The 21,476-nt window shown below is 47.0% G+C and overlaps 1 protein-coding gene across 1 annotated transcript in view; it reads left to right on the top strand.

The window, feature by feature from the left end:
• Positions 1-20,710, top strand: part of LOC119966299 (adenylate cyclase type 1-like) — a 419,500-nt gene extending 398,790 nt beyond the window's left edge. The window contains 1 exon segment of the mRNA XM_038797774.1: positions 18,917-20,710. Within this exon segment, the coding sequence (XP_038653702.1) occupies positions 18,917-19,240 (324 nt within the window). The 3' untranslated portion in view covers positions 19,241-20,710.
• Positions 20,711-21,476: the final 766 nt, after the last annotated feature.

Raw genomic sequence — 21,476 nt, 5'->3', positions numbered from 1 at the left:
CCTTGAGGACATTTCAGAGTCACATTATCGTGAATCTGGAGTCACATGTAGGCCAGACTAGGTAAGGATGGCAGAATTCCTTCACGAAAGGACATTAGTGAACTCGATGGGTTTTACCACAACTGATAATGGTTTCATGGTCATCATGAGACTTTAAATTCCAGAATTTTTAAAGTTTATTTTATTCAGATTCCACCAGCTGCCCTTTTGGGATTTAAACCCAGCATGACCATGGGTCTCTGGATTACTAGACCAGTGATAATACGAGATCAGCACCACTGCCTCCTGTGCGGTAACAATTCTGTGATTCTAAGATAAAGTGATCGCATTCTCTCTTTATTTTTATTTTGAAAGTATTATAAAATCTGATGTGAAATCTGCTTCTACCCATGATTAGCTCCTTACATCAATTTCATGCTGATTGGCCAAGTAACTGCAAGACAGGCTTAGCACTGCCAGCAGGGTGTGACGAGGGTGGGCACCGTGACCAGTAAGGTTGTGGGCAGGGGTTTTAAATAGAGCTCTCTAAAGGCTGGCAGTCAGCACTCAGAGCCTCAGGGAGCTGTTTTAGAACTTGCATTCCTTGACTCTTCACTTGATTGAGAGTGCCGCTACTGTCTGCAGAATGTCATTGTTGCCAGGGGTCCATGCCAGGCAGGACGGAAATTACAGAAGCCAACCTGCCCAGCCCCATTTTTCAGATGAGTGCCTTTAGGATCTTGTTGGAAGTAGTTAGTGATCAGCGCTACATCCTGCTCCCATGGAACAGCAGGAGGAGGCCAAATCATGTAACGAAGAAGGCCTGGACGGAGGTGCAAGCCTGGTCAGCGGCCATGATGGCATTTTCAGAACCTGGATCCAGGGTGAGTACACCTGGGCCCTTGATGCACCCATGTCACCTACTCCCTTTGCACCATTCACCAGCATAGCTACAGGCACATCAGTGGGCATCTGAATATTGGAGCAGATGGTGGTGACAGTCATGAAGGACCTCACACTCACCTCAGGAACTGGCAGTGGTAGAGAATCCCCAGGGCGCTGGCAGTCAGAAGATTGCTGTAAACCAGGACAGTGCTCAGCCAGAGACAGACTTTTGGAGTTCTTCATCTGATGAGGCCGGGCCATCTGGAGTCATGCCCCCCCCCCAAACAACCTCCCCTCACCCGCCACCCAAGACAACACCTCGGAGGAGATGTCCAAGGAGAACACTGGTGATGTGTCACCACGATAACCTGCGCCTTCTACCAGTGCAGAGATACACACCTTGGTGGGCGATATTAGTGGGCGAGCACCTCACATCAGCTGATGCAAATCAGGTGGCGGCAGTAACATCCAAGGACACAGCAGTCAGAGTCTGCTGGATCTCAGGACTCAGCTGGTTCCCAGCCGGATGTCAAGTCTCTGGACAAGATTCGCCCAGAGCTCATGCAGATGATAGGACACAACCATGAAAAACAGTAGGGGATGTCAACGAAGTTCCACCGACTGCAAGGCCGATTGGATGAGTCCCAAAGCGTCAGGTGCGGGAGATTATGCAGGCAATGCATGGCACCCAGGCAAACACTGCCAGTGTGGTGACCGCAGTGGAAAACCTGGAGGATTCGAGCACTGAGGCAATGTGGATAGAGCTGAGAAATAGGAAGGGTGCAGTAACATTGTTGGGACTTTACTATAGGCCTCCCAAAAGCGAGCGTGAATTAGAGGTACAAATATGTAGACAGATTATAGAACAATGTAGGAGCAATAGGGTGGTTGTGATGGGAGATTTTAACTTCCCCAACATTGAATGGGACTCGTGTAGTATTGGAGGCGTAGATGGAGCAGAATTTGTAAGGAGCATCCAGGAGAGTTTTTTAGAGCAGTATGTAAATAGTCCAACACGGGAAGGGGCCATACTGGACCTGGTATTGGGGAATGATCCCGGCCAGGTGGTTGACATTTCAGTCGGCGATTACTTTGGGAATAGCGATCACAATTCCATAAGTTTTAGAATACTCATAGACAAAGACGAGAGTGGTCCTAAAGGAAGAGTGCTAAATTGGGGAAAGGCCAAGTATAACAAAATTCGGCAGTAGCTTGGGAATGTGGATTGGGAGCAGCTGTTTAAGGGTAAATCCACATTTGAAATGTGGGAGTCTTTTAAGGAAAGGTTGATTAGAGTGCAGGACAGACATGTTCCTGTGAAAATGAGAGATAGAAATGGCAAGATTAGGGAACCATGGATGACGGATGGAATTGTGAGACTAGCTAAAATGAAAAAGGAAGCATACATAAGATCGAGGCGACTCAAAACTGATGAAGCTTTGGAGGAATATCGGGAAAGTAGGACAAATCTCAAACGCGCAATAAAGAGGGCTAAAAGGGGTCATGAAATATCTTTGGCTAACAGGGTTAAGGAAAATCCCAAAGCCTTTTATTCGTATATAAGGAGTAAGAGGGTAACTAGAGAAAGGATTGGCCCACACAAAGACAAAAGAGGGAATTTATGCGTGGAGTCAGAGGAAATGAGTGAGCTTCTTAATGAGTACTTTGCATCGGTATTCACCAAGGAGAGGGACATGGTGGATGTTGAGGCTAGGGATGGATGTTTAAATACTCTAGGTCATGGCGGCATAAGGAAGGGGGAAGTTTTGGGTATTCTAAAAGGCATTAATGTGGACCGGTCCCCAGGACCGGATGGGATCTATCCCAGGTTACTGAGGGAAGCGAGGGACGAAATAGCTGGGGCCTTAACAGATATATTTGCAGGATCTTGAGCACGGGTGAGGTCCCGGAGGACTGGAGAATTGCTAATGTTGTCCCTTTGTTTAAGAAGGGTAGCAGGGATAATCCAGGGAATTATAGACCTGTGAGCTTGACGTCAGTGGTAGGCAAACTGTTGGAGAAGATACTGAGGGATAGGATCTATTCACATTTGAAAGAAAATAGACTTATCAGTGATAGGCAGCATGGTTTTGTGCAAGGAAGGTCATGTCTTACAAACCTAATAGAATTCTTTGAGGAAGTGACAAAGTTGATTGATGAGGAAAAAGCTGTAGATGTCATATACATGGACTTCGGTAAAGCATTTGATAAAGTTTCCCAAGGCAGGTTGATGGAAAAAGTGAAGTTGTATGGGGTTCAGGGTGTACTAACTAGATGGATAAAGAACTGGCTGGTCAACAAGAGGCAGAGAGTAGTGGTGGAAGGGAGTGTCTCAAAATGGAGAAAGGTGACTAATGGTGTTCCACAGGGATCCGTGCTCGGACCACTGTTGTTTGTGATATACATAAATTATCTGGATGAAGGTATAAGTGGTCTGATGAGCAAGTTTGCAGATGATACTAAGATTGGTGGAGTTGCAGATAATGAGGCGGACTATCAGAGAATACAGCAAAATATAGATAGATTGGAGAGTTGGGCTTGAGAAATGGCAGATGGAGTTCAAACCAGGCAAATGCGAGGTGATGCATTTTGGAAGATCTAACTCAAGAGCAGACTATATGGTCAATGGAAGAGTCCTGGGGAAAATTGATGTACAGAGAGATCTGGGAGTTAAGGTCCATTGTACCCTGAAGGTGGCAACGCAGGTCGATAGAGTGGTCAAGAAGGCATACAGCATGCTTGCCTTCATCAGACGGGGTATTGAGTACAAGAGTCGGCAGTTGTATCGGACTTTGGTTAGGCCACATTTGGAATACTGCGTGCAGTTCTGGTCGCCACATTACCAGAAGGATGTGGATGCTTTAGAGAGGGTGCAGAGGAGGTTCACCAGGATGTTGCCTGGTATGGAGGGTGCTAGCTATGAAGAAAGGTTGAGTAGATTAGGATTGTTTTCATTGGAAAGATGGAGGTTGAGGGGGGACCTGATTGAGGCCTACAAAATTATGAGAGGTATGGACAGGATGGATAGCAACAAGCTTTTTCCAAGAGTGGGGGTGTCAATTACAAGGGGTCACGATTTCAAGGTGAGAGGGGGAAAGTTTAAGGGAGATGTGCGTGGAAAGTTTTTTACGTAGAGTGTGGTGGGTGCCTGGAATGCTTTGCCAGCGGAGGTGGTAGAGGCGGGTACGATAGCATCATTTAAGATGCATTTGGACAGACATATGAACGGGTGGGGAACAGAGAGAAGTAGACCTTGGAAAATAGGCAACAGGTTTAGATAAAGGATCTGGATCGGTGCAGGCTGGGAGGGCCGAAGGGCCTGTTCCTGTGCTGTAATTTTCTTTATTCTTCTTTGTGACATCCGCATCTTGAGTAATGACGTCCAAGGCATGGCTCAGGCTGTGACGACCATCACTGAGGGCCACAACATCAGGTCCCAGTTGATGAGTGACATGTCCCAGACATAGGTAGACATTGCCGAGGCACTCCAGAGCATGGCCCTGTAATTGAGGACCATTGCTGAGGGTGTCAACACCATGGTGCAGACGATGAGGAGCCTCCAGGACTGGCAGCGGCAGGTGGCTCCGAGGCCTTTGAATCTCACTCCAGCACCCTCTGTTCTATGGAGTCACCCAGGGCCTACAGGCACCTTCAGGGAGGAGGATGGGATGGAGTGCATTGGCCTTCTACCAATGAGACTACTGCGATCTCCAGTTCTTCTAAATCCCCCCTCCCAACACAGGTGCATCTCCAGGACAGAGGAAAGAATCGGGTGGCACGGCAACGCCTGTGACACTGGTAAGTTGGCCAGGACCCTCCTTCGTCAGGCCCTCCAGAAGATGTGCGCAAAGGGTATCAAAATCCAGAGGGTGTGGAAAGTGGCAGGCTGTCTCCTCCTCTGATGTGCATACTGAGAACACACCTAGATGTAGCACTAGACCACGGAAGATCAGGAAGAGCGAGGAACACTTAGTGGGCACTGATGAGGTCACTATCCATTGCTAGGGGGAATGGAAATCTGTACGTTAAAATGTTCACAATTAAAACATTTCACACCTGATACGTGTGAAGCCTCTGTCACTTTAATTTTCAGAACAGGCCTGCCAATGCCCCTGCCCCTCATTCCCCCCCACAACCCCACTCCGTCACCCCCTCAGTGGTCCAAGATCAAAAGCCTCCGATGCAGACTCCACCATGAGAATTGGTCTGAGCACATTGTCAACAGAAAGAAAAGAAACAGACTTAATCAGAATCTGAGGAGCTGCAGAGCGTTCCTCACAGTGAGTGGTCATTACCTCCTGCCTTGAATGGGGACCCACCGACAGTGCCACACAGGCCCACCAGGGTGGTCAGGGAGGGGGCGGTGTGATGGGATGTGGGGTGGGGGGGGGGAGCGCGGGGGCGGGGGGGGGGGACGGTAGTTGTCGAGCTGATGGATACAGCCTCGTCTCAAGATAATCTGGAAATGATGAGATTCTCCATTGTCCTCCTGGCATTTCCATTGGCATCGTCCAGTCTGACCGTATCACCTGCATGCAGTGGCTGGCACTTCCTTGTGGATCTATTGTAGAACCCTTTCTGCCTCCTCTTGTGAAAAAGTTGTTTCCAATCCTCGAACTACAAGGCGAGCTGCAATGGAAGGTAGGGTTGTTTGCAGCTGTCTATTCGTGAGCAGCTGTGCTGGTAAGAGCCCATTGATAAGTGGTGCCGAACAATAGCTCAAAAGTGCCAGATACATGTCTTTGTGGCTGTCAATTACATTTTTTTAGCAGCTTTTTAATAATGCGCATGCCCTTTTCTGCCTTCCCGTTTGACTGGAGATAGAGAGAACTTGAAGTGATGTGTCTAAAATCATTGTGACGGGCAAATTCAGTCCACTCATAATTTTTAAAACAGGGACCAAGGGACCATTGTCAGACATGACAATGATTGGAATGCCACCCCGGACAAAACATTCTTTAGCATGTTGTATAACACACCAAGCAGTCGAGTTCGCCAATTGTGCAACCTCCAGGTAATTTGAGAAATAGTCATTAACCAAAAGGTAGTCTTTTCCATTGAAGTGAAATAGATCAATGCCCACCTTCTGCCACGGACTTGTGATGATTTCACCCGTGTGCATTGGCTCTTTGCTTTGCTTACATGGAATTTTTGACATATATCACAGTGGGCATCTTGACAAATAAATGAATAGGATGGGAATAAAAGGATACGGACCGCGGAAGTGTAGAAGATTTTAGTTTAGACGGGCAGCATGGTCAGGGCAGGCTTGGAGGGCTGAAGGGCCTGTTCCTGTGCTGTACTTTTCTTTGTTCTTTGTTCTTTGGTCGACCATTCCTGCAATGTCTTAGGTGATGCCTGGCCAATAAATTGTATTCCTGGCCCTGCGCTTGCACTTCTTAATGCCCAGATGCCGTAGATGGAGCTTCTTGAGCATGAGTGGCCTCAAGGAATGCGGAATCACAATCCAATGCTGTCACAATAGAAGACCGTTTCCTTCACTCAACTCTGACTGCACATTGTAGTACCCGGAGCAGGAACCCACAGGCCATCCCTCTTGGAGACATTTGATAACCTTTTGTAGGACTATGTCCTTGGCTGTTTCTTCCTTTATTAAGCGCGACTTCTCATCGGAGACTGGAAGAGATGCAGTGAAGAGATTGTCATGTCGTCGCACATCCTCATCAACCAGGTGTATTTCTTTAATGCCCGTGACTTGAGAAAGCGTGTCAGCGACAGCCAGGTGCTTGCCATGTGTGTAGATTCAGTCAAAATCGTAGCGCTGGAACTTCATCACCATGTGCTGGATCCTCGGGGACATCTGGCATAAATTCTTCTGCACGATGGATACAAGTAGTCTGTGGTCAGTCTCCACAAGAAATGTCGGAAGACCATACACATAATTATAGAACATGTCCAAACCCTTGACTAATCCATACGCACTTTATCCTGGACATTGCTCTGGGATATGCCACAGGCAGCAAGCTGTCGTCTGCACCCTGCTGCAGCAAGACCGTTCCTCGACCATCCTTAGACGCACAGTCAATATTTTGGTCTTTTCCGTCGTGTCAAAATACGCTAGGACTGGCGCTGTCGTCAGCGAGATTCGCAATGCTTGCCACTGCTGCTCATGTCTGGAATACCATGGACAACAGCATCCTTTTTATCGAATCTCGTAGTTGATAAATTTTAACGGCCAGGTTGGGAATACAATTGCCAACAAAGTTGATCATCTTTGGTATCTGTAGAATTCCTTTTTGTCTGTAGGATGTGGCATTGTCAAAATGCCCTTTATCTTCTCATTATCTGGCTGCACACTTTTTGCAGAGAGCCTGTCCCCCAGGAAGGTAATGCTATCAACCGCGATATGATATTTTGCTTTATTAAGCTTCAGGCCATTTTGTTTTATCCGCTGTAGGTCTCTGAGAAGCCTTCTGTCATGCTCGTCACGCGCATGGACCCCTGGATTATTATATCATTGACATAAACGCAGATGCCTGGTAAACATCAACTATGTGCTCCATGGCACGATGGAAAATTTCAGAAGCCAAAATTATGCCGAATGGCATCCTCAGGAAGCAGTAGCGCGCGAATGGTGTGTTAAACTTACACAGCCTTGAGCTTGCTTGTCCAGCTTGAGCCACCAAAAACCTTGTGACGTGTCCAATTTGCTGAAACATATCGTTCCAGCCATCCCACTCGCTATTTTTACCCTCTTCGGAATTGGGTGGTGCTCCTTCTTGATGTTAAGGTTCAGGTCTTTGGGGTCCATGTATATCCGCAGGTCATTATTCCTCTTTTTTACGCACACCATAAAGTTAACCCAGTCGGTAGGAGTCTGACTCCTAGAGCCGTCATTCTGTCTAACTCGGCCTTCAGTTTGTCCCTCAGTGGAGCAGGTACACATCTCGTCGTGTGTACAACTGGCTTTGTATTCTCCTTCAATTGGATGTGGTGCATGAAAGACAGAGTGCCAAAGCCTTGAAATATCTCCGGAAAGTCCTTCATGATAGATTCTACGGATGCATGTTGGTGGGGTGCTATGCTTTCTGCAGTGTACACCCTCTTAATGAGCCCAAGCGCTTCACACACATCCACTCCTATGAACGATTCGCACTCTGTCTCCATTATGGAGAATGTAATCATACACATTCTTTCCTTGACAGTTACTGCGGGTTCACATGCTCCTAACGTTGTGATCTGATGATCATTATATAGGAACAATGCTTGCCGAAGCGCTTCATTATTTCATCAAAGTTCTTCTGATCCCCCTCACTTTTAAAGACAAATGAGTTACATAGTTCGAGTGCTTGTGAACCTGAAAGCACGGGCGCGATTCTCCGCTCCCCACGCCGGGTGGGAGAATTGTGGGAGAGCAGGGCGACTCATTTCACGCCCCCTGGCGCCCCCCGCGATTCTCCCAACCCCCCGCTCGATAGAATCGGCGCTCGCCGTTTTTCACGGCGACCGGCGATTCTCCGACCCGGATGGGCCGAGCGGCCTGCCATTCGCAACCGTTTCACGACGGCGGCAACCACACCTGGTCGCTGCCATCGTGAACATGGGCGCCAAAGGCCCATTTGAAGCTTGTGGGGGGGGGGGGGGGGGGGGGGGGGCGGAAAGGGGAGTGAGCACCACGGCCGTGCTCGGGAGGGGACTGGCCCGCGATCGGTGCCCACCGATCGTCGGACCGGCGTCTCAAAGCGACGCACTCTTTCCCCTCCGCTGCCCCGCAAGATCAAGCCACCACGTCTTGCGGGGCATCGGAGGGGAAGATGGCCACCGCGCATGTGCAGGTTTGAGCCGTCAGCCATCGTGACGTCAGCCGCGCATGCGTGAGTTGGAGCCGGCCAACCTGCGCATGCACGGCTGACATCACATAGGCGCCGCCGCCACATCATTCTCGGCGCGCCGCCTTGACACAAGCGTCAAGGCCTGGCCACCGAGAATAACGGAGCACCGCTCCTAGCCCCCCGGGTGGGGGTGAATACGGTGAGAGGAACGGCCTCCGAGGCCGTCGTGAAACTCGGCCGAGTTCACGACGGTCTTCCCGATTTTTCCCCGGAGCGGAGAATTCCGCCCCACATCTTTCTGGACTTGTGGGAGGAAACTGGGGCACCCGGAAGAAGCCCACGCAGACATGGGGAGACCGGGTACCATGCTGTATTTGGTCCCTTGTACTTTATGATGAACTCACCAAACACTTTGATCTGTCCAAACCAAGAACCTTTTATTGTGTCTCGTGCAGTAGGATGAGAATCTGATACAGAGCACGTTATCATGGAGTTTTGCTGGAACTTACACCTTCTGCTGATTTGTTGCTTGTGCATCCTATTACCCTCTATCTCATGATCTCTAGATGGCCGGATAAGCTTTTCTTTATATACGGGTCCCAGGTCACATGACCTTGGTCTTGCGACCGCATGGGGTGTCTGTACTGCCACCTGCTGGTTGGAGGTCTTACACCATCCAATATGATATGGCCCATAGGCATATCACCACACAATCATTCTGTACTGATGGCATTCAAAGTCTTTACACCAACAGTCAGTGGGTGCTGACCAAGCTTTGAACAATTGCAACATGGGCGGCACAATGGCACAGTAGTTAACACTGCTGCCTCAACCTTGGGTGACTGTATGGACCTTTTACGTTCTCCATGTGTCTGCTTGAGTGTCTTCCGGGTGCTCCGGTTTCATCTCACAGTCAAAGATGTGCAGGGTAGGTGGATTGGCCATGCTAAATTGCCCCTTGGTGTGTCTAAAGGTTAGGTGGGATTAAGGGAATAGGACAGGGGAGTGGGCCAACATAGGGTGCTCTTTAAGAGGGTCAGTACAGACTTGATGGGCTGAAAAGCCACCTTCAGCATTGTAGAGGGCTAGAATTCAAGACCAGGAATAGGCTGTATAAGGCTCTAGTCAGACCCCATTTGGAATATTGTGAGCAGTTTTGGGGCCCGTATCTAAGGAAGCATGTGCTGGCCTTGGAAAGAATCCAGAAGAGGTTCACAAGAATGATCCCTCGAATGAAGAGATTGTTGTATGAGGAACGGTTGAGGACTCTGGGTCTGTACTCATTGGAGTTCAGAAGGATGAAGGGGATCATATTGAAATTTACAGGATACTGCGGGGCTGGATAGAGTGGACGTGGAGAGGATTTTTCTACTTGTTGGAAAAACTAGAAGGAGAGGACACAATCTCAGAGTAAAGGGACGATCCTTTCAAACCGCGATGAGGAGGAATTTCTTCAGCCAGAGGGTGGTGAATCTGTGGAACTCTTTGCTGCAGAAGACTGTGGAGGCCAAAACATTGAGTGTCTTTAAGACAGAGGTAGATAGTTTCTTGATTAATAAGGGGATCAGTGGTTATGGGGAGAAGGCAGGGGAATGGGGATGAGAGAAATATCAGCCATGATTGAATGGTGGAGTAGATTCGATGGGCCAAGTGACCTAATTCTGCTTCTATGTCGTATGATCTTTTGGTCTTATAGTGGTTCTATGAATCTATGATTCCTGGCTGCTTGCTATCTTGTTGCATGCTCAGTTGTCATGTTAGGCAGTTGAATTGCCACATTCAGCTTCTGTGCTTCTTTTGCAGCAAGCTCCATGGAGAGTGCAATCTCTCTGTTTTTGTGCAGGGTGGGATTAGCCTCAGTCAGGACGTGGTTCTGGATTGCTTCATTACGAAAGCCACAGATCAACCTGCCACAGAGGAGATTGGTCAGCACTGCATTGAATTCACAATGTTCAATGAGCTTTTTACATACGGCAACATATTGTGCCATTGTTTCTCTCCCCTCTTGGTTTCTTTTAGTGAAACCTGAATTTTTCTGCTATTACAAATGGCTGAGGGGGAAAATATGTCTCCAGGACTCTGACAATGTCCTTATGTGACTGTGCCTGGTATGTCAGGCAGCACCAAACATCTCAATAAGCCCAAATGTTTAGCTCCCATTACACTTAAAAAAGTTGCCACCTTTCTATCATTTTCCAATCCATTTTCAACGACAAAAAACTTAAAACGTTCAGTGCAGGAGCTTCAATGTTCGACAGTCTCATCAAAATGATCCCGGAAATGTGGCCATTTTCAGACTTTTATTTTCTCTTTTTTCGACAGGTGCTATGTTGCCACTTTAAGTGTATTGCTGCGTTAGGACTGTCACCAGTTTGTTTCTGAATTGTTTGAGCAGCTGCTGGTTGATTCTCGGTATTTCCCCATAATTTCTCTTGGAAGACCTGATTGCAGCTGTATTTTTTTTTAATAATTGCGCGGTTCTTACTTATTTTTCCAACCTACTGCAGGCTTTCTTCTGGGTTTTTTTGCGCACTGGGGGTCTGTTTGCAGCCTGTTAATTTATTTGTTGTTGATTTCCCGCACTTTTCCAGGGTCCTTTCAAAAAATTTAATACTGCTTCTAGTGCCAGCCATTTTATAATTTGTAATTTTGATTTACTAGCTCTTTTCTGTTATTGGGTGTGCTCTACCAGCCACGTCATGCCCCAAGGGGCGTGCAACATGGCCAGTAGATCCAAGTTGAAGGTTCCCACGGGCTTCCGTCAGCCATGATTCCTCACAGGATCTACCCAGGTCCCGCATAATGTCAGGATCAGGAACCCACCGACGATGGGTGGGACCATGCCTCGCTCACGTAAGTAGGCCTTAATCCTTCTTAAGTCCTACTTACCCGGTATCTACCGGCCTCCTGGTATCTATTGCCTTCCTTAGGGAGTCCCTAACCAAGGGCCGTTCAGTACTGGTCCACATAAAAGTTTAAAAAAAATAATTTCAGTGTTACCCAATTCATTTTTTTCCAAATAAGGGGCAATTTAACATGTTCAATCCACCTACTCTGCACATCTTTGTGTTGTGGGGGCAAAACCCATGCAGACACAGGGAGAATCTGCAAACTCCATACAGACAGTGACCCAGAGCTGGGATCGAACCTGGGAGCTCAGCGGCATTAGGCAGCAGGACTAACCCACGGTCCACACAAAATTGGACCAGGCGGAAGAGGTCTCCCAGGTCAACAGAGACCCCTGGGATACCAGGGCTAATGCAGGGTGGCCCCCTGGCCCTACCTCTGGAATGTGAAGAAATTGGCACTGCAGGGCTGGCACCTTGACACTGCCACCTTGGCACTGTCAAGCTGGCAGGGCACTGCCACAGTGCCAGAGTGGTAATGCAAGGGTGCGTAGGTGGCACTGCCAAAGGTCAGAACCAGAGGGGGACCATGCCAATGAAAGAAGAGTGGAGGGGGGTATGAAAGGTGGAAGGAATGTGGGCAGGTAAGAAGGGGCCTCTGGGAAGTTCGGAGTGGGTGACGACTGAGGGTCCTGGAAGGGGGGCCTATATGAGGTTGCGGAGGGACCTGAAGAGTGTTCCCCTTGGCCCCCATAGCAGGGTATCCTCACCTGAGGGGGTGTGGGGTAATGCCCATGTGCGTGGGTGGTGACATTGCTCATGAGTGGGGTGTGGGGGGCCCACAAGCTCACTTAGAGATCAGGGCACCCTTTCAAAATGGTGGCCTGATCTTTAAGTTCCGTTCCCCAGTGATGAAAAAATTCTATGGACGGCATTTACTGGCTGTTCACACCAGCGGGATATTCTGGTCCCGCGCGCTGTATGGGATTTCTGGCGACGAGGCGTGGAGTCAATGGGAAATCCCGCTGGCGGGCTGCCTCCATAACCGAGAAACAGGTGGCGGGTTGGTGGGTATATCCCACTCTGAGTGTGGGCTAAACTGGTGAGAAACTCCCCAGGGCCCAAAAAGTGACATCAGATAGCGGTGCGGAACTCGCCGGAAGAGGCAACGGGAAACTCCCACCAAAACCCGCCATAAATGAGACTAAACTTTTTCCATTAAATCGCGCCCATTATTTTGTTTCATGCCCTTTGTTTCTTTTTAACTTAAACTGACAATGTTTCTAATTGATTTTTAAAAAATCTTCTACATTTTTTACTACCCTCTACAGTTTCTTTTTTTAAACATCTGCAGGTTTCTTTTTGTTCCAACACTGGAGGTCCCTATACTTAACTGCCAGCCTGCCATGCAGTAAAAATTCAACATGTGGTTCAGAAAAATTATGTTTCCTTTCTTTAATTTCACTTTTCCAGTGGCATCATGCAAAGGTTTGTCATTCTCATTGACAGTTTCTTATGCTATTAGCCCTGGCCAGTTTTGTGTGGACCATGGGTTAGTCTTGCTGCCTCATAGCGCCGAGGTCCCAGGTTCGATCCCGGCTCTGGGTCACTGTTCGTGTGGAATTTGCACATTCTCCCTGTGTCTGCTAGGTTGCCGCTGGAGCCGTCCCCGCTGCTCCAGCTGGCAGGGAACGGCCCGCGCATGCACAAAATGGCCGGCGTGATCTCGCGCATGCACGGAATGGCCGGCGTATTTCCGCGCATACGTGGCGGTTCCCTACTCCACGCTGGCCCCCGGGCACTATGGCGGAAACCTAAGGGGTCCCGGCACGGAATAAAGTAGGCCCCCATGGAACCAGCCCGCCCGCTGATCGGTAGGCCCCGATCGCGGGCCAGGCCATCGTGGCGTACCCCCCCCCCCCCCCCCCCCCCCCAGGATGGCCCCCGCACACTTACCTTCCAGGTCCCGCCGTGTGTGAGGTGAGTAATCTACGCTGGCAGGACTGGGCCAAACTCGTTGGCACTCGGCCCATCGGGGCCCGGAGAATTGCCGGAGCGGCCGCTGTCAACGGCCCCCAACCGGCGTGGCGGTGATCCCACCAGCGCCCGAAAAATGCCGCCGGAGAATAGGGAGGGGGCGGCGAGGCGCGATTCTCACGCTCCCCCGGGGACTCTCCGACTCGCCGCCGGGTCAGAGAATCACGACCAGGGTCACGTGGTGGGTTGACACTGCCATCTGGTGGTCGATGGTTGTGTATAATATCATATACAAATTACTTTATGCATGTCATCACATCCTTTCCTTTGGGAAATGTGATTATTTACATTCATTAGATTATTTTTTTTACAATTCAATATGGTAGGCGTAACTATTTACATCTTTAGAGTGTTTACAGCGTATCACAAGTTCAGTCTTTTGGATTTGCATCGCAGCCTGGTTGATCTTCTAAGTGGTTGCTGAACTTGTGAAATTTCATTCTTTGTAGTTGTTGATGCTGTCTGTTGTTCTTCATGTATCGCAGGGTCTTTATCTTGTTGTAGTTGTTCCCTATGTTCTTCAGCTATTTTAGGACTGTTGCACGCTTCTTCTGGTGGTTGCATTACAATGGTTTGAAACTTTTTGTAAATTCATCGTCAAACCTCTTTGTGGATTTGGCCTGAAATCTCTCCTTTGCCTTTTTTTTTGAAAGAGTGGTAGCCTCTCTACTTTTGGGGTAAGGGTCTCTTTCGACCCTTTTAACTGAAGCATTCTACACCGTATGCAGTTTGTGTGCTTCCTGCACTGTCTGCAGACGGTCACTCTCCAGCACCGTGTGCAGTTTCCTACCATTGCCTCAATATATCGGATGATACCCGGCCAATAGACCACATGCATTCAGCTCTTTACTTACATTTTTTCTTCCCGTGTGCCCTTCATGGATTTTGCTCAGAATCACCGATTTCAGAATTACCATTCTCTTTTATCGCAACAAAAGTCAATCTGCATCACTCAACTCTGCTCTTACATTGTGAAAGCTTGAGCAGGATCCTCTGGGCCATCCTTCATGAAGATACTGTCTCACCATCTGTAAAACTATGTCCTTGTTGGTTTCTTCTTTGATTTTTACACAACTGGTTCAGGTTACCCAGTCTGTAGGTTCTTCTATGCGTGTAATGACACCCAAAGCTGTCATTCTCTCCTGTTCAGCGCATAGTTTATCTTTTAATGAGCTGCTACACGACTCGGCATGTGAATCATTGGCTTTGTGTTCTCCATTAATTATATTTTGTACGGTAATGTAATTGGAAAGGTACTATACCTTGGAAAATCTCTGGGAAATCACTTAGTATGGAGTCTCCTGAGGCATGAGGGCTACAGTGAAGAGCTGCCTGCAGTGTAGATCCATTTGACTATCTACGGTTCCTCACACGTTTCTACTGCAATCAATTTATATTCCACCGCCACAATGGAAAATTTCAACTTGTGAATTCTGTCTTTTATACAGACATCGAGCTTGCATGCTCCGAATGTCATGATTTCATCACCATTGTAATCTCAGGCAGCACAATGACGCAGAGGGTTAGCCCTGTTGCCTCACGGCGCCGAGGTTTGATCCCAGCTCTGGGTCACTGTCCGTGTGGAGTTTGCACATTCCCCCTGTGTTTGCGTGGGTTTCGCCCTCACAACCCAAAGATGTGCAGGCTAGGTGGATTGAACACGCTAAATTGCCACTTAATTGGAAAAAAATGAATTGGATACACTAACTTTAAAAAAAACATTGTAATCTCTTAACAATACCGTATTGTTAACTACTTTCAGTTCAATTTGCAGCTTTTTAAAATCAGGCCGATTGATGAGGTTGACCCTCGCACTTGTGTCGCGTTTGACTATTATAACTGTGTCATTTATCATTAATGGCACTGTCCATTGATCCTTTTGATTATTTGCCTTTAATTCACTATTGCTATAAATTGTTACAAACGCATTGTCATTTGGCTTGAGTCTCTTTGTCTTCACTGGAAATCATGTCGACAAAAAATTTGGCTTCGAAGCACACTTCATGAACTGTGTTGATACGTTTTGTTTGTTCAGGCCTTCTCCTGGAAAAACATTGCATCGCAAAATTATTTCTGCCGTTACAGTTGGAACACATCTTTCCAAACACTGAACATTGTCCTGGCAAATGGCGTTTGCCACATTGCGGGTATAAAATGGAGGAGCGGGTTGGCTGCTTAAAATGGCCACCCGCACTGGCAGCACCTTTTTTATTTGACTGCGTCACCACACTAATGGCATTGGCCGCCTCTTCTACCTTAATGCCAAAATGCCAGAGATTCAATGTGGTGATCTGTTTTGCTGTAAGCTCACTAGTGTGACATATTTGGATAGCATTTTCGAGTTGAAGCTCTGTTTCCCTTTGAAGCCTCTCGCTCACCTTATTGTGGAGATCCCAAAAATGATCTGATCGCTTGGGGACCTGCTATAGTGAGCAGCAACGTGATACACCTCTCGTCAGGCAATGCCTGCAGACCAAGGGCTGCCACATATAATTTGAACTGTTGCTTAAACACCCTCCAATTCTCGTTTCTATCACCAGTAATCCCAAGCTGTTGAGGTGCCTTAATACCTTCCATACTGTGCTTTGACATTTAACCGTGCATTGAGCACCAGTTGCCAATAGCTTACAAGGTCAGTAAAAAAAGATGCGTTTTCATACTTCTTCTTCAAAGTTATCTTTAAGAGTTTGGATTTATTTTTCAGAGTCTTCTTGTTCTTAGTCAATCATCCAGCCTGATACCATGTCATGTTCTGTAGACTGGCTGATATGAATGATGAAAGACAGAATATCAAGTTGAAATAATTTATTATGAAACAACCACGTGGTAAAGAGAACTAGAATAAATAAAATAACAAACTACTAACACGAACTATTATAGAGCTACTGCAAAATACATCTATGCACCAACACTGCTTGGTCCCAACTCCCCAGACACAGGTTCACCTGGTGAGTTTACACTGTCACCTGTTGGTCGGAGGTTGTGTATAATATTATGTAAGGAATTGCTTTATGCGTATCATAACACCAACCATCCAAGTGTTTTGGAGCAACAAACAGCTTTGCTATCTGGGAATGAAGAGGATACATGCATTTAGGCAGCTTCCTGGAAACCTGACATACAATCATTAATTAAGAAAAGAACTATTCAAAATATTTAATTCTTCTGCCTCCTCAGTTCAATGTGCAAACCATTGACCTCAGATCGGTTGCAAAGTTGTTCTGATGTAATTAACAATTAAAAATAGAAGTATAAATATTGATCTGCCCATGTATCACAGAACCTGGGGCGGGATTCTCTGACCCCCCCGCCTGGTCGGATAATCGCCCGGGGCCGGCGTCAATCCCGCCCCAGCCGTGTCCTGAATTCTCCGCCACCGGAGATTCGGCAGGGGCGGGAATCGCGCCGCGCCGGTCGGCGGGCCCCCCGTGGTGATTCTCCGGCCCGCGATGGGCTGAAGTCTCGCCGCTGTCAACCCTCTCCCGCCGGCGTGGATTAAACTACCTACCATACCGGCAGGAGCAGGCGGCGCGGGCAGGCCCACGGTAGCCTGGCCCGCGATTGGGGCCCACCGATCGGCGGGTGGGCCTGTGCCATGGGGTCACTCTTTTTCTTCCGCCTTCGCCATGGTCTTCACCATGGCGGAGGCGGAAGAGACCCCCTCCGCTGCGCATGCGCCGGGATGACGTCAGCAGCCGCTGACGCTCCAGCGCATGCGCGGACATACGCCGGCCGGCGAAGTCCTTTCGGCTCCGGCTGGCGGAGCGGGAACCACTCTGGTGCAGGCCTAGCCCCTCAATGTGAGGGCTTGGCCCCTAAAGGTGCGGAGACTTCCGCACCTTTGGGGAGGCCCGACGCCAGAGTGGTTCACGCCACTCCAACACGCCGGGATCCCCCGCCCCGCAGTGTAGGGGAGAATCCCGGCCCTGATCATTGTTTGATACAAACATTTTTGGAATGAAATATGAAATAATGGTCATTTTTTGTGTCTTATCAGTTTCTTTAAACAAAAGTCATAACAATTGATTTTTTTTATGGAATGTCCTAATTTCCTCTCCAATAAACAAAGAAAATATCTTGCTCTCAGAGCTGTGGAGTTGCAGACGCATGAAAAGTCTCCATTGTGCTGTTCAGTGATTTAATGAAATTCCTCTGGGGGACCAGGTCAGATGAGATGGAAATGGGTTGGGAGGTAGTGGGTGATGGGTGGAGTACTTGCAGGTTCAACAGATATAGTGAAGCTGGAGGGAGTTCACCACCTTCCTGCTTTATTTCCTCCCTAAACATCAGAAAGGCACCAATTTTGAAGGTACCCAGAAGAGATGTACACCTTGCACACAGCTCATCTGTTTCAGACAGCAAAGGCCAATGGAGTAAGGAAGGTATATTTTCTTTTTGTTCAAGAGCAGGACATTGGGACTGTCAAAGGATGCCTTCAAACTTCTATTTTTGACCAAAAAGCCCCAAAATGATTTGCTTTCAGGCCAGCATGGCTTCTGCATCTATTTGTAAGTGCAAGGCTTTGCAGAAAAGCAAACCTTCATCAGGGGCACTGTCGACCTTGTTGAATAGTCTGAATCCACGGGCGCGATTCTCTGACCCCCACGCCGGGTGGGAGAATCGCGGGAGTGCCGGGTGAATCACGCCACGCCGCCCTGGCACCCCCACGCGATTCTCCAACCCCCCCCAAAATGGCGTGTCGCGTTTTGCGACAGGCCGCTCGGAGAATCGCCGCTCGCCGTTTCTAACGGCGACCGGCGATTCTCCGGCCTGGATGGGCCGAGTGGCCTGCCTAACCCGACCGGTTCACGCCGGTGCCAACCACACCTGGTCGCTGTCGGCGTGAACATCGCGTGACCGCTGCATGTGGGGCCTGTGGGGGGGCCCACCGATCGTCGGGCCGACGTCTCTAAAAGACGCACTCTTTTCCCTCCGCTGCCCCGCAAGATCAAGCTGCCTTGTCTTGTGGGGCAGCGGAGGGGAAGATGGCAACCGCGCATGCGCGGGTGATGTCACTTAGGCACCGCCGGCCGCGTCAAGGCCCGGCGCGTGAAATTCACGCGCCGCCGCTCCTAGCCCTCCGGGGTGGGGGGGGGGGAAGAATAGGGAGTGAGGAGCGGCCTCCGACACCGGAGTGAAACACTCCGGGTTTCACTCCGGCGTTGGCTGTTTGTCTCCCTTTGGGAGAATTTCGCCCCACATATATGGCTGGATTCAGTTCAAATCTAAGCTCATGTCTGACATACACCACCAAGTGTCCACTGTGCATGTGGCGGGTGTTAGCAGATTCATTTGCTGAATCATTGGTAAATTAGAGTTTTTGAAGTGTGTGTGTGTGATGTGTAATAACAATTCTCTCTAACTACTGATCTCCAGGTAACAGAAGATGTTTATCGGATGCTCAACAAACAGAATTTTGAGTTTGTCTGTCGGGGCAAAGTCAGTGTAAAAGGAAAAGGAGAAATGCTGACCTATTTCCTTGAAGGAAAAGTGAATGAGAATCCACAAATAAGCTCAACAAATTTAGTGAGGAAATTATATCCAGATGGAAGAGCAAAACTAGCAGCAACCTGTCCCTCAGTGTCCTCAGTAGCTAGCTTCACAGTAAAAGCTGGGCTTGGAGCAATTCAGGCTGCTACAATGCAAACAAATCGATCTGTGCATTATCTTCCACCCATACCAGTTGTTGAACAAGCATAATGTATTTTGGAATAAAAATGAAGTCTACACTTTGAGCTGGTACGTCGATGGAAATCAATTAATGATGACACGATGCATTGATCTTCCAAAAGATTTTGGCATTTGGAAGTTGGGTTCTGAAGAGAGGATTGTTTGCCTGGAGCAAACCCCAGGAGGATATGGGTCATCAGCGCCAAGAGTCGCTGCGATTGAACCAAAGATTAAACTTTGGGTTTTGTTGCAAAATACAATTCTTGGAATGGAATATTAAGGGCTAACTATCTGTTAGAAGAAGCAAAGAACTACATTATTGGCATACAGAATTCTCTTTCTTTCTAAATAAAATGAAGAATCTTAGAAATCTGAATCAACCTTAACTAGTTTGTACATTTTCAAGTTTCTGCATGTTTTCTAAATGTACAGAACACATTTTATCACATGACTTTTAGTTATAAAATTAGTGCTCATTTTTACTTCAGTGGCCAATCGATAGTTCCATGTATTATGAAAATATCTGTGTAATATTGCCTTATTTGTTTTCTTTTTCAAATATGTCTAACATTTTCAAGGTCTGCCTTTTTCATATCATACTCTGTAAGAATTTATTCTATGTAATTTCTGTAAATAATTTTATTAATTATACTGTGTGGATTGTGTATGACATTGAAAAAGCACATGCCAGGTGAATATTTCATTAATTTTTTTATAACAAGGTTTTACTTACGCAAGCATGACTACTACATGCTCTGAAAGTTGCAGTATTCCTTCTTTTATTATCCTTCATAACTTATATTCAGACCTATCAAATATCAAAGCTATGGAATTCCATGAAATTTAGGTAATCTTTGCCAGAAGGTTACTGGCAGTTTACAGTGACAGAGCACTTGCTGAGTGGTGAGAACCTCTCTGTACAATTTTTTCCCCAAGCACCATAACTATTACTCTGTAGCAATAAACTTCAGCTGTAATAATATATATTGAACATTCTGTAGAGATTGCAGGATGTTAATGGGTTCATCCTGCACTACTGACTTCTGAGACTTTCACAGTGTCAGGCATCAAATGAGGAAGGCTGCGGCTCAACAGGCGAGAGAAGCAAGTTGGGGACTGTAACATCTTTTAATGTTGTGGCCTCTGTATTATGTCAAATGTTTTACAGATCATTTATTTTATGCTTTATCACACAAATAAAAACACTGCTGTGTGTTTGTGTTTTTTTAAACTGTAGTTAGCTTGCTAATTTTCCATATTTAAATACGGGTCTATTTTTATGTGCATATTGAATATTGTAGAATATCTTTCAGTCTCTTTTGGAACTGTAAGAATGACCTAAAGAATCAAATATTTGTCCTACCTTTTATGTTAAAAGTGGATAATATTCATGGAAATGTTTGATGTGAATGTAAATTTCTAATTATAACTTTTATACTGAGTGTTTGCACTATTATAATTTCTTCTGAGTCATATAAAAAAGTAAAGGATAATGGTTTGAAGAAAAAAATGTTCTTGTTTCTGTGTGTTTTCAAAAATTTACTGGAATGCCTTCAGCTCAGTTTGTTTGATTGATATCTCTCAATTTCACTTCAAAATGTTTTGATCATTGAACTTTCGATAGTGAGTTAGAAGTCTTCTACTAAGGTACATCTTTTCTACCAGTCTCACCAATCCCAACCATTGGTACAAGAAACATTTCTGTGCTTGAAAAGTCCCTCCCACTCTCTTTGTGAAAGCATTTGCTAATCAGCAAAATGTACATTTCTGTTACTGGTTGACAAAAGAAAGTTGATCGAAGTTTTCAAACAAAATTCGACACTCTACAAGACTATCACAGAAAATTATACTTTACAACATACTAACAGTTGTTTTATGACAAGCATCACTTATACAATTAAAAGTTTTGCAATCCAACTGGCATCTGCAATACACATTTTAAAAAGGCAACAAACATAAACGTATGGGCCTCAAAATTATTAATTTCTTACAATGAGCCTAGATGATTTTTAATACAAAGGCATTTTCAGTTGTGGATTTTTGGACGGAACCTGTTTCTTCCAGGTTTCTACCTAATAATAACAAGGTGGTAACCCCATTGGGCAAGGGGCTGCACGCTACTTACTTTCAGTAATGCAGCTCCTTTTAGCTACAGGTGGTATTCTACAAAGATGTGGAGATGCCGGCGTTGGACTGGGGTGAGCACAGTAAGAAGTCTTACAACACCAGGTTAAAGTCCAACAGGTTTGATTCAAACACGAGCTTT

Source organism: Scyliorhinus canicula, chromosome 5 (assembly GCF_902713615.1).
Source record: "Scyliorhinus canicula chromosome 5, sScyCan1.1, whole genome shotgun sequence".
In the NCBI taxonomy this organism is placed as follows: domain Eukaryota; kingdom Metazoa; phylum Chordata; class Chondrichthyes; order Carcharhiniformes; family Scyliorhinidae; genus Scyliorhinus; species Scyliorhinus canicula.
This window is presented reverse-complemented; position numbering and strand designations above follow the sequence as displayed.